This window comes from Oncorhynchus nerka, linkage group LG23 (assembly GCF_034236695.1).
Source record: "Oncorhynchus nerka isolate Pitt River linkage group LG23, Oner_Uvic_2.0, whole genome shotgun sequence".
Classification (NCBI taxonomy): Eukaryota; Metazoa; Chordata; class Actinopteri; order Salmoniformes; family Salmonidae; genus Oncorhynchus; species Oncorhynchus nerka.
The window spans coordinates 2,583,101-2,595,979 of NC_088418.1; the positions used below are offsets into that span (position 1 = coordinate 2,583,101).

Genomic DNA, 12,879 nt, shown 5'->3' on the forward strand with positions numbered 1-12,879 from the left:
TTATAACTGGACCAGAGAGGCCAACCCACCTCTCCAAGTCTGTCCAGAAGAACATCATGGTCAACAGTGTTGAATGCAGCCCTAAAATCCAAGAGTACATGGACAGAGAGCTGTTTGACATCTGTGTTGACTCTAGGATCATTTACCACTAACTAAGACTAGGGATCCATTACTAAATCATTAGGGATCCATTACTAAATCACTAGGGATCCATTACTAAATCACTAGGGATCCATTACTAAATCACTAGGGATCCATTACTAAATCACTAGGGATCCATTACTAAATCACTAGGGATCCATTACTAAATCACTAGGGATCCATTACTATATCACTAGGGATCAGTTACTATATCACTATTGATCAGTTACTATATCACTAGGGATCAGTTACTATATCACTAGGGATCAGTGTTGGTATCAGTTACTCTACCACTAGGGATCAGTTACTATGTCACTAGGGATCAGTTACTATGTCACTAGGGATCAGTTACTATATCACTATTGATCAGTTACTATATCACTAGGGATCAGTTACTATACCACTAGGGATCAGTTACTATACCACTAGGGATCAGTTACTATATCACTATTGATCAGTTACTATACCACTAGGGATCAGTTACTATATCACTAGGGATCAGTTACTATATCACTAGGGATCAGTTACTATATCACTAGGGATCAGTTACTATATCACTAGGGATCAGTTACTATACCACTAGGGATCAGTTACTATACCACTAGGGATCAGTTACTGTACCACTAGGGATCAGTTACTATACCACTAGGGATCAGTTACTATACCACTAGGGATCAGTGTTGGGATCAGTTACTATACCACTAGGGATCAGTTACTATACCACTAGGGATCAGTTACTATACCACTAGGGATCAGTTACTATACCACTAGGGATCAGTGTTGGGATCAGTTACTATACCACTAGGGATCAGTTACTATATCACTAGGGATCAGTTACGACATCACTAGGGAACCGTTACTATACCACTAGGGATCAGTGTTGGGATCAGTTACTATGTCACTAGGGATCAGTTACTATGTCACTAGGGATCAGTTACTATATCACTAGGGATCAGTTACTATACCACTAGGGACCAGTGTTGGGATCAGTTACTATATCACTAGGGATCAGTTACTATATCACTAGGGATCAGTTACTATATCACTAGGGATCAGTTACTATATCACTAGGGATCAGTTACTATATCACTATTGATCAGTTACTATATCACTAGGGATCAGTTACTATACCACTAGGGATCAGTTACTATATCACTATTGATCAGTTACTATACCACTAGGGATCAGTTACTATATCACTAGGGATCAGTGTTGGTATCAGTTACTCTACCACTAGGGATCAGTTACTATGTCACTAGGGATCAGTTACTATGTCACTAGGGATCAGTTACTATATCACTATTGATCAGTTACTATATCACTAGGGATCAGTTACTATACCACTAGGGATCAGTTACTATACCACTAGGGATCAGTTACTATATCACTATTGATCAGTTACTATACCACTAGGGATCAGTTACTATATCACTAGGGATCAGTTACTATATCACTAGGGATCAGTTACTATATCACTAGGGATCAGTTACTATATCACTAGGGATCAGTTACTATACCACTAGGGATCAGTTACTATACCACTAGGGATCAGTTACTGTACCACTAGGGATCAGTTACTATACCACTAGGGATCAGTTACTATACCACTAGGGATCAGTATATTGGGATCAGTTACTATATCACTAGGGATCAGTTACTATACCACTAGGGATCAGTTACTATACCACTAGGGATCAGTTACTATACCACTAGGGATCAGTGTTGGGATCAGTTACTATACCACTAGGGATCAGTTACTATATCACTAGGGATCAGTTACGACATCACTAGGGAACCGTTACTATACCACTAGGGATCAGTGTTGGGATCAGTTACTATGTCACTAGGGATCAGTTACTATGTCACTAGGGATCAGTTACTATATCACTAGGGATCAGTTACTATACCACTAGGGACCAGTGTTGGGATCAGTTACTATATCACTAGGGATCAGTTACTATATCACTAGGGATCAGTTACTATATCACTAGGGATCAGTTACTATATCACTATTGATCAGTTACTATATCACTAGGGATCAGTTACTATATCACTAGGGATCAGTTACTATACCACTAGGGATCAGTTACTATACCACTAGGGATCAGTTACTATACCACTAGGGATCAGTTACTATACCACTAGGGATCAGTTACTATACCACTAGGGATCAGTTATTATACCACTAGGGATCAGTTATTATACCACTAGGGATCAGTTACTATATATCACTAGGGATCAGTTGCTATACCACTAGGGACCAGTGTTGGGATCAGTTGCTATGCCACTAGGGATCAGTTGCTATACCACTAGGGATCAGTTACTATACCACTAGGGATCAATTACTATACCACTAGGGATCAGTTACTATACCACTAGGGATCAGTTACTATATCACCAGGGATCAGTTACTATATCACTAGGGATCAGTTACTATATCACTAGGGATCAGTTACTATACCACTAGGGATCAGTTACTATACCACTAGGGATCAGTGTTGGGATCAGTTACTATACCACTAGGAATCAGTTACTATACCACTAGGGATCAGTTACTATACCACTATTGATCAGTTACTATATAACTAGGGATCAGTTACTATATCACCAGGGATCCGTTACTATACCACTAGGGATCAGTGTTGGGATCAGTTACTATACCACTAGGGATCAGTTACTATACCACTATTGATCAGTTACTATATAACTAGGGATCAGTTACTATACCACTAGGGATCAGTTACTATACCACTATTGATCAGTTACTATATAACTAGGGATCAGTTACTATATCACCAGGGATCAGTTACTATACCACTAGGGATCAGTTACTATACCACTAGGGATCAGTTACTATATCACTAGGGATCAGTTACTATACCACTAGGGATCAGTTACTATACCACTAGGGATCAGTTACTATATCACTAGGGATCAGTTACTATACCACTAGGGATCAGTTACTATACCACTAGGGATCAGTTACTATATCACTAGGGGTGGTATGTGTGTCTGATTGAAGGATCCCTGGTCTTTATACAGATGGTTCAGCCTCTCTATGTCTGATTGAAGGATATCCTGTCTAATCACACGGGGAAATGTGATCTGTGCTCATGAGCAGTTCTCCACCTCCATCACAAGGCTCTGCTGTAATTACAGACAGTCTGGGATCCTCTCCCTCTATAATGAGGGCTCTACTGTAATTACAGACAGACAGTCTGGGATCCTCTCCCTCTATAATGAGGGCTCTACTGTAATTACAGACAGACAGTCTGGGATCCTCTCCCTCTATAATGAGGGCTCTACTGTAATTACAGACAGACAGTCTGGGATCCTCTCCCTCTATAATGAGGGCTCTACTGTAATTACAGACAGTCTTAACCACCCTGAATGCTCTCCTATTGATGACACACCAAGATAATGTTTTGGGGAAAATGCTAATGAAAGTTTAGTAGAACAGGAAGTAACAACCATTGTCAGATGCTGTTGGTGGATCTGTGTTAGTGGTGCCTGTAGCTGTGTGTAGCAGCTCAGATGGCTGAGGCCTCCACATTTACCCAGAGCCCCAGTCTTTCCTGAAATACAGCTGCTTCTCCTCTCTCCCTTGCTGAATTATAACCCTCCTCTAACCTCCTGTCCAGTGGACTATAACCTCTAACCTCCAGTCCAGTAGACTATAACCTCTAACCTCCTGTCCAGTGGACTATAACCCTCCTCTAACCTCCTGTCCAGTGGACTATAACCTCTAACCTCCTGTCCAGTGGACTATAACCTCTAACCTCCTGTCCAGTGGACTATAACCTCTAACCTCCAGTCCAGTGGACTATAACCCTCCTCTAACCTCCTGTCCAGTAGACTATAACCTCTAACCTCCTGTCCAGTGGACTATAACCCTCCTCTAACCTCCTGTCCAGTGGACTATAACCTCTAACCTCCAGTCCAGTGGACTATAACCCTCCTCTAACCTCCTGTCCAGTAGACTATAACCTCTAACCTCCTGTCCAGTGGACTATAACCCTCCTCTAACCTCCTGTCCAGTGGACTATAACCCTCCTCTAACCTCCTGTCCAGTGGACTATAACCCTCCTCTAACCTCCTGTCCAGTGGACTATAACCTCTAACCTCCTGTCCAGTGGACTATAAACCTCCTCTAACCTCCTGTCCAGTGGACTATAACCCTCCTCTAACCTCCTGTCCAGTGGACTATAACCCTCCTCTAACCTCCAGTCCAGTGGACTATAACCCTCCTCTAACCTCCAGTCCAGTGGACTATAACCTCTAACCTCCAGTCCAGTGGACTATAACCTCTAACCTCCAGTCCAGTGGACTATAACCTCTAACCTCCAGTCCAGTGGACTATAACCTCTAACCTCCAGTCCAGTGGACTATAACCTCTAACCTCCAGTCCAGTGGACTATAACCTCTAACCTCCTGTCCAGTGGACTATAACCCTCCTCTAACCTCCTGTCCAGTGGACTATAAACCTCCTCTAACCTCCTGTCCAGTGGACTATAAACCTCCTCTAACCTCCTGTCCAGTGGACTATAACCTCTAACCTCCTGTCCAGTGAACTATAACCCTCCTCTAACCTCCTGTCCAGTGGACTATAACCCTCCTCTAACCTCCTGTCCAGTGGACTATAACCCTCCTCTAACCTCCAGTCCAGTGGACTATAACCTCTAACCTCCAGTCCAGTGGACTATAACCCTCCTCTAACCTCCTGTCCAGTGGACTATAACCCTCCTCTAACCTCCTGTCCAGTAGACTATAATCTCTAACCTCCTGTCCAGTGGACTATAACCTCTAACCTCCTGTCCAGTGGACTATAACCTCTAACCTCCAGTCCAGTGGACTATAACCTCTAACCTCCAGTCCAGTGGACTATAACCCTCCTCTAACCTCCTGTCCAGTGGACTATAACCTCTAACCTCCTGTCCAGTGGACTATAACCTCTAACCTCCTGTCCAGTGGACTATAACCTCTAACCTCCAGTCCAGTGGACTATAACCCTCCTCTAACCTCCAGTCCAGTGGACTATAAACCTCCTCTAACCTCCTGTCCAGTGGACTATAACCCTCCTCTAATCTCCTGTCCAGTGAACTATAACCTCTAACCTCCTGTCCAGTGTGGTTAAGGTTAGGCGTAAGGGTTAGCAGTGTGGTTAGGGTTAGTTATTATGGTTAGCAGTGTGGTTAAGGTTAGTTATTATGGTTAGCAGTGTGGTTAAGGTTAGGCGTTAAGGTTAGCAGTGTGGTTAATGTTAGTTATTAGGATTAGCAGTGTGGTTAAGGTTAGGGTTAGCAGTGTGGTTAAGGTTAGGGTTAGCTGTGTGGTTAAGGTTATTTATTAGGGTTAGCCGTGTGGTTAAGGTTAGTTATTAGGGTTAGCAGTGTGGTTAAGGTTAGTTATTAGGGTTAGCAGTGTGGTTAAGGTTAGGCGTAAGGGTTAGCAGTGTGGTTAGGGTTGGTTATTAGGGTTAGCAGTGTGGTTAAGGTTAGTTATTAGGGTTAGCAGTGTGGTTAAGGTTAGGCGTAAGGGTTAGCAGTGTGGTTAAGGTTAGGCGTAAGGGTTAGCAGTGTGGTTAGGGTTAGTTATTAGGGTTAGCAGTGTGGTTAAGGTTATGCGTAAGGGTTAGCAGTGTGGTTAGGGTTGGTTATTAGGGTTAGCAGTGTGGTTAAGGTTAGGCGTAAGGGTTAGCAGTGTGGTTAGGATTGGTTATTAGGGTTAGCAGTGTGGTTAAGGTTAGTTATTAGGGTTAGCAGTGTGGTTAAGGTTAGTTATTAGGGTTAGCAGTGTGGTTAAGGTTAGTTATTAGGGTTAGCGGTGTGGTTAAGGTTAGTTATTAAGGTTAGCGGTGTGGTTAAGGTTAGTTATTAGGGTTAGCGGTGTGGTTAAGGTTAGTTATTAGGGTTAGCAGTGTGGTTAAGGTTAGTTATTAGGGTTAGCAGTGTGGTTAAGGTTAGTTATTAGGGTTAGCAGTGTGGTTAAGGTTAGTTATTAGGGTTAGCAGTGTGGTTAAGGTTAGGCGTTAGGGTTAGCACTGTGGTTAATGTTAGTTATTAGGGTTAGCAGTGTGGTTAAGGTTAGTTATTAGGGTTAGCAGTGTGGTTAAGGTTAGTCATTAGGGTTAGCAGTGTGGTTAAGGTTAGGGTTAGCAGTGTGGTTAAGGTTAGGCGTTAGGGTTAGCAGTGTGGTTAGGGTTAAGGTCAGCAGTGTGTTTAGGGTTAGTTATTAGGGTTAGCAGTGTGGTTAAGGTTAGTTATTAGGGTTAGCAGTGTGGTTAAGGTTAGTCATTAGGGTTAGCAGTGTGGTTAAGGTTAGGGTTAGCAGTGTGGTTAAGGTTAGGCGTTAGGGTTAGCAGTGTGGTTAGGGTTAAGGTCAGCAGTGTGGTTAAGGTTAGTTATTAGGGTTAGCAGTGTGGTTAAGGTTATTTATTAGGGTTAGCAGTGTGGTTAAGGTTAGGCGTTCGGGTTAGCAGTGTGGTTAAGGTTAGGCGTTCGGGTCAGCAGTGTGGTTAAGGTTAGTTATTAGGGTTAGCAGTGTGGTTAAGGTTATTTATTAGGGTTAGCAGTGTGGTTAAGGTTAGGCGTTCGGGTCAGCAGTGTGGTTAAGGTTAGTTATTAGGGTTAGCAGTGTGGTTAAGGTTATTTATTAGGGTTAGCAGTGTGGTTAAGGTTAGGCGTTCGGGTTAGCAGTGTGGTTAAGGTTAGGCGTTAGCAGTGTGGTTAAGGTTAGGCGTTAGGGTTAGCAGTGTGGTTAGGGTTATCACACCTGTTCCTTGCTATATCTTTAGCTATGGTCTTTTAACATGGCAGATTCCTAACCATAATCCCCCCCCAGGTCTCCAAAGCAGCAGCGGACCTGATGGCGTATTGCGACGCCCACATACGTGAGGACCCCCTCATCGTGCCCGTGCCCGCCTCGGAGAACCCCTTCCGGGAGAAGAAGTTATTCTGTACCATCCTCTGATGCCCAGTAGGGGGCAGACCAGCCTTAGGCCGGGCCCTGGTTCAGGCGTGGAATAACGCCTGGCGTCTCCTCTTCTGTCTTCACCGTACCTGAAGCTAACAACACGCTGTGAACGTAACCAGGAAGTGACTGCCCTTTCAGCCTTGTAGTTTTTCAACTTTTAGAGATTTTTTTTTTCTTTTTTCTATAATGGTCTTCAAGTGCAAATAAAAAACAACATGTGAAAATGTTCTTCATTAAAAAAAAGCTTCATGAAAAGGCATCTGATAGAAGTAAATTAAATAAAACCCACAAACACGAATATAATGACACATATCACAGATGGGCACAGTAAAGTGGAAGTGATAATTCCTTTCACAGTGAACTAACTTTACTACCAACTGGCATAACATCTTACTGGCTACTGTTGAATTGAGGTTGCCAGTTACACACTGTTGTTGTTGGTCAGCTCTGTCCCTAGAGGCTGAAGGGTTGGGTGGGTTAGATACCTTTTACATCTGGCAACCCTAGTGAGTTTATTTGAGTGTAAAAGTCTGACTCCATTTATTTTGAGAACGTTTCCCTTTGGAAAAACGATATTCCAAATATAAATACATTAAAGTACAACAACAAAAATGTTTAAAAGAAAAATGTAGTGTTTTTGTTTTACACAATTGCAAAATTCAAGATGGTCTAATGCTGCACTCTGTTATCAGCCTGTCCCCTTGCTTGAGGAAACAATAGAGCAGTAATTGAGGACAAAAGAGAGAGCCCCCTACTGTCATAAGAATAACTGAAGCACCTTTCGAGATGTACCTTTTGTGAAGTAAATCATGTGATAAATGAGGTTCCAGGGTGGCTGGAGTGAGTCTTTAACGTCTCCTGTATCTTTGATAGGTTGGTCATTAGTGTTTTGGTTTGTAAAAGTCTGGTAGCTGTTCTCAAAATGTGCAAGTTTTCCAGAAATCCTGGTTGGAAGATTCCTGGAATTATGAGGGTAAAACGCAGGAAATCAGTAGTGCTCCAACAATGATTCCTGGAGTTATGAGGGGAAAACAGGAAATCAGTAGTGCTCCAACAACGATTCCTGGAATTATGAGGGGAAAACAGGAAATCAGTAGTGCTCCAACAACGATTCCTGGAATTATGAGGGGAAAACAGGAAATCAGTAGTGCTCCAACAACGATTCCTGGAATTATGAGGGGAAAACAGGAAATCAGTAGTGCTCCAACAACGATTCCTGGAATTATGAGGGGAAAACAGGAAATCAGTAATGCTCCAACAACGATTTCTGGTAAACCAGCGAATTTGGGGAAAGTTTCCAGAATTTTGCAACCTTATTTGTTGGTTGTTAGAGAACAGCCTTAATTAGTGCTTTATGATGAGATGTTTTTATTATCTATGTGTATCTTCTGTTTATTATGCTGGATTATTTTATTTACATGCCTCAGGAAACAAACAAACGGTGGTATTTTTTATTTGATATAGTCTTTAAACTTAAATGCTCTTTGAGTGTATACCCATGATGTGCATAAAGCAGGTCAGTTCCCACTGTCCACCCCACCCCCCACACACCTACCAATCTAACTACCATATTAAACATCCTGCCATTTGACAGGTTGATTAAAGTAAGACAGGTTTATAACCTTTGCCATATTATCTTTCTCTCAACAACACTCTGTTCTATTTTACAATATACTCTTTTCTGAATACATACTCAATACTCTAAACAATTGTGTTTAGGAAGAGTGTGGATGTTTAGGAAGAGTGTGGATGTTGTGAACGTGTCTACACATTTATTCTGTTTTCGGGCTACAGGAATCCTTCTGTTGATATCGTGTACCACATATTCCTTTCATTTACAGACAAATCCCCCTATTTTAACAGCTTTTTATACCAGCTCTTTTTGTATATCTGAGAGGGGTAGCGGGTGAAAAAACAAGGAGAAATAAAAACCCATCTAAAGACCTAGTTGCGATTCCTGCATTTTCACAGACCCTGTAACCAACATCCAGGTATCAGGTCTGTGCGACTGCTTCTCTGCTTTTTGTTACATCTGAAAGGGGTATAAGGGTATAAAACCCACCCACCTAGTCGTGATACCTGCATTGTCTGTGCGAATGCTTCTCTGCTTTTTGTTACATCTGAAAGGGGTATAAGGGTATAAAACCCACCCACCTAGTCGTGATACCTGCATTGTCTGTGCGACTGCTTCTCTGCTTTTTGTTACATCTGAAAGGGGTATAAGGGTATAAAACCCACCCACCTAGTCGTGATACCTGCATTGTCTGTGCGACTGCTTCTCTGCTTTTTGTTACATCTGCAGTCGTGATACCTGCATTGTCTGTGCGACTGCTTCTCTGCTTTTTGTTACATCTGAAAGGGGTATAAGGGTATAAAACCCACCCACCTAGTCGTGATACCTGCATTGTCTGTGCGACTGCTTCTCTGCTTTTTGTTACATCTCAGGGTATAAAACCCACCCACCTAGTCGTGATACCTGCATTGTCTGTGCGACTGCTTCTCTGCTTTTTGTTACATCTGAAAGGGGTATAAGGGTATAAAACCCACCCACCTAGTCGTGATACCTGCATTGTCTGTGCGAATGCTTCTCTGCTTTTTTTTGCAGGTAAATTCATTAACACTTCCATTGTTTAACACCTCCCTAACTTGAAAAGCAACCAGCCCCCATGGTTTAACAACTCCCCACCCCTCCCAGTGATATGTATTAAAAGGGTGTACCTGCAGGAAAGTGGTCAATAAGGGGCTCATATCAACATGACCTTTTCTTTTTTACAGGTAATATACCACGTCTTCTGTCTGAAATGGGTAAAAGAGATGGAATAGTTGTTTCTCTATAGAGTGCACTATGGACAGCTGTCAACTCTGGGCCAACCCCTCTCATACACACCTGAGCCCCTGTTCACTATGTATGGTTAGACTCAGGTGTAACATCCAACGAGCAGTTATTCTAACCAGGCAACTAAAAATTAAGACACATTTTAAAGGCATTACACAGTATACAGTTATTATACTATATAAATATTACATCTCACCCTTACTTACTCCTCATCATATAGGATCTTACTACTGGTGTCCCCCAGGGCTCAGTACTAGGTCCTCTTTAATCGATCCTACATCAATCTGATGCCAAACCAGTCTATCCTGCTTTAACTGCAGAACATAAACATTTTGCCCAAAGCCATCTGATAATATTGAACTTTACTATTTTTGACATAACTTTTCTATGTTTCTTATTTCTTCGTTTTATTATAAAAACCACTTCATTTGTTTCCTGAGCCTGTTTCTTTTTCCTATCTATTTGTTGCCTGTTGTTTTCAGAGTGAGTGAATGAATGGTTGTGAATGGCACGTCTTTATACCTTACAGCCAACCAACCCAAGGCCTGCATGTTTCTCTCTATGCTCCATCCAGGTCTGGGATTGGTCAATTACGGAAACTTCGCCAGGATTCCAGATTTCCTGCTGATTTTTTCCAACTGAGATTTCTGGGAAAAACCTGGGAATTTTGGGAAGGTTACCGGAAATGTCTGACAGTCTCCTCTTTTGCCGACAGGGTTCAAAGTATTTTAGAGGGTGCGTCCGAAATGGCCCCCTATTTCCTATATTAGTGCACTACTTTAGACCAGGGCTCTGGTCAAAATAAGTGCACTATATAGGGAATAGGGGGCTATTTGGGACTAAGACAGAGTGTGCGGTGTACAGTCAGTGTGTAAGTCATCAGTGGATGTTGGAGGCCTATTCTCTACGACACTGTTAACCCAAAGGCTTTTATTTTGTTTTCAAAAAGCACAATGTGTCAAAGCGTTTCCTGTTCGTGGTGGTAGATGCCTATTTAGCACATTTTTTCAAAAACAAATACAAAAAATATTATTGTTATTATTAGTTGTATTTATTATTATTATTATTGTTGTAATATATCTGTGGCACAGCACTGACGATGACAACAACATGGTGTGTAGTGCTACTGATTGAGATTGTATGATACTTAGGTTTAAACCATTTATAAAATGTGTGATTGATACTCCTGAGTATTTTTTAACAAAAACTAATATAAGGGTCTGTTTACATGTTATATGATCCCTTTTTATGGTTCAGGTTTCATCTGCTTCAAACACTTTACATTCTGTAAAAAGGATCCATCTGCTTCAAACACTTTACATTCTGTAAAAAAGGTTTCATCTGCTTCAAACACTTTACATTCTGTAAAAAAGGTTTCATCTGCTTCAAACACTTTACATTCTGTAAAAAGGTTTCATCTGCTTCAAACACTTTACATTCTGTAAAAAGGTTTCATCTGCTTCAAACACTTTACATTCTGTAAAAAGGATCCATCTGCTTCAAACACTTTACATTCTGTAAAAAGGTTTCATCTGCTTCAAACACTTTACATTCTGTAAAAAGGATCCATCTGCTTCAAACACTTTACATTCTGTAAAAAAGGTTTCATCTGCTTCAAACACTTTACATTCTGCAACCTTGTGTTTGTTGTGGTCGTTGTTCTTGGTACTTTACAGTAGTAGCCTAGTGTTTCCTCATTAGGTGTCATGCATCTTTCCTAGCCTGCGTACCAGTCTGTTTGTGCCATCCTGACACTCTGTGATACCCAAGCTACACAATTCCTTGAACTGTCCTAGAACAGTCACTGAAAACAGATATTGGACTTAACTCAGACTTTAGTTTGTGTTTGTGTGAACTCTTCAGGGTCTCAAATCCAACAGACCTCAGTTAAAGGGTGGTGCCAAATCTGAACATGAAACATGGGTTACGTCCCAAATGGCACCCTATTCCCTACAATAGTGCACTACTTTAGACCAGAGCCCTATGTAATGCCCTGGGTCCTGGTCAAAATAGTGCACTACTTTAGACCAGAGCCCTATGTAATGCCCTGGGTCCTGGTCAAAATAGTGCACTACTTTAGACCAGAGCCCTATGTAATGCCCTGGGTCCTGGTCAAAATAGTGCACTACTTTAGACCAGAGCCCTATGTAATGCCCTATGGGTCCTGGTCAAAATAGTGCACTACTTTAGACCAGAGCCCTATTCCCTATATAGTGCACTACTTTAGACCAGAGCCCTCTGTAATGCCCTATGGGTCCTGGTCAAAATAGTGCACTACTTTAGACCAGAGCCCTATTCCCTATATAGTGCACTACTTTAGACCAGAGCCCTCTGTAATGCCCTATGGGTCCTGGTCAAAATAGTGCACTGTTAAGGGAATAGGGTGCCATTTGGGACACATTCATGGATTTCATGTCTCAAACATGAACTTTGCACAAATTTATTTCTGACTGAAGAATCTTATGATGAGAAATATTGCCTATTTTAATGTCTTTGTTCCAAATGGCACCTTATTCCCTATGGGTCAAAAGCAGAGGACTATAAAGGGAATCGAGTACCATTTGGGATCCAACAATGTATAGATTATGGGTGCTTTACTTAATGCACATATTGTGTAGAGGTTTGGTTGCTTTAGACGCGCAGCTGTGCAAATCAATGGAATTACTTATTTTAAAAATAAAATGTATAAATTAATTGCAGGCTTTGTATGTACCCCGTAGTTGGATCAACATGAATTAAATGAAAACCCAAGTGGCCTGTGGTCCCTTTCTCTATCATATATTTGATTATTTCAAATGGCCAAGTGGCCTGTGGTCCCTTTCTCTATCATATATTTCATTATTTCAAATGGCCAAGTGGCCTGTGGTCCCTTTCTCTATCATATATTTCATTATTTCAATTCATGCACAGTACCAGTCAAGTCTGGACAC

The 12,879-nt window shown here is 41.6% G+C and overlaps 1 protein-coding gene across 2 annotated transcripts in view; it reads left to right on the forward strand.

Moving 5' to 3' along the window:
* The window catches only part of LOC115125227 (guanine nucleotide-binding protein G(I)/G(S)/G(O) subunit gamma-4), a 40,228-nt gene extending 32,263 nt beyond the window's left edge, over positions 1 to 7,965 (forward strand). For both annotated transcript variants that reach the window (XM_065007775.1, XM_065007776.1), the window contains one exon: positions 6,982 to 7,965. In XM_065007775.1, coding sequence (XP_064863847.1) covers positions 6,982 to 7,110 — 129 coding nt within the window. In that variant the 3' untranslated portion in view covers positions 7,111 to 7,965. The remainder of the gene's footprint in view (positions 1 to 6,981) is intronic.
* Positions 7,966 to 12,879: the final 4,914 nt, after the last annotated feature.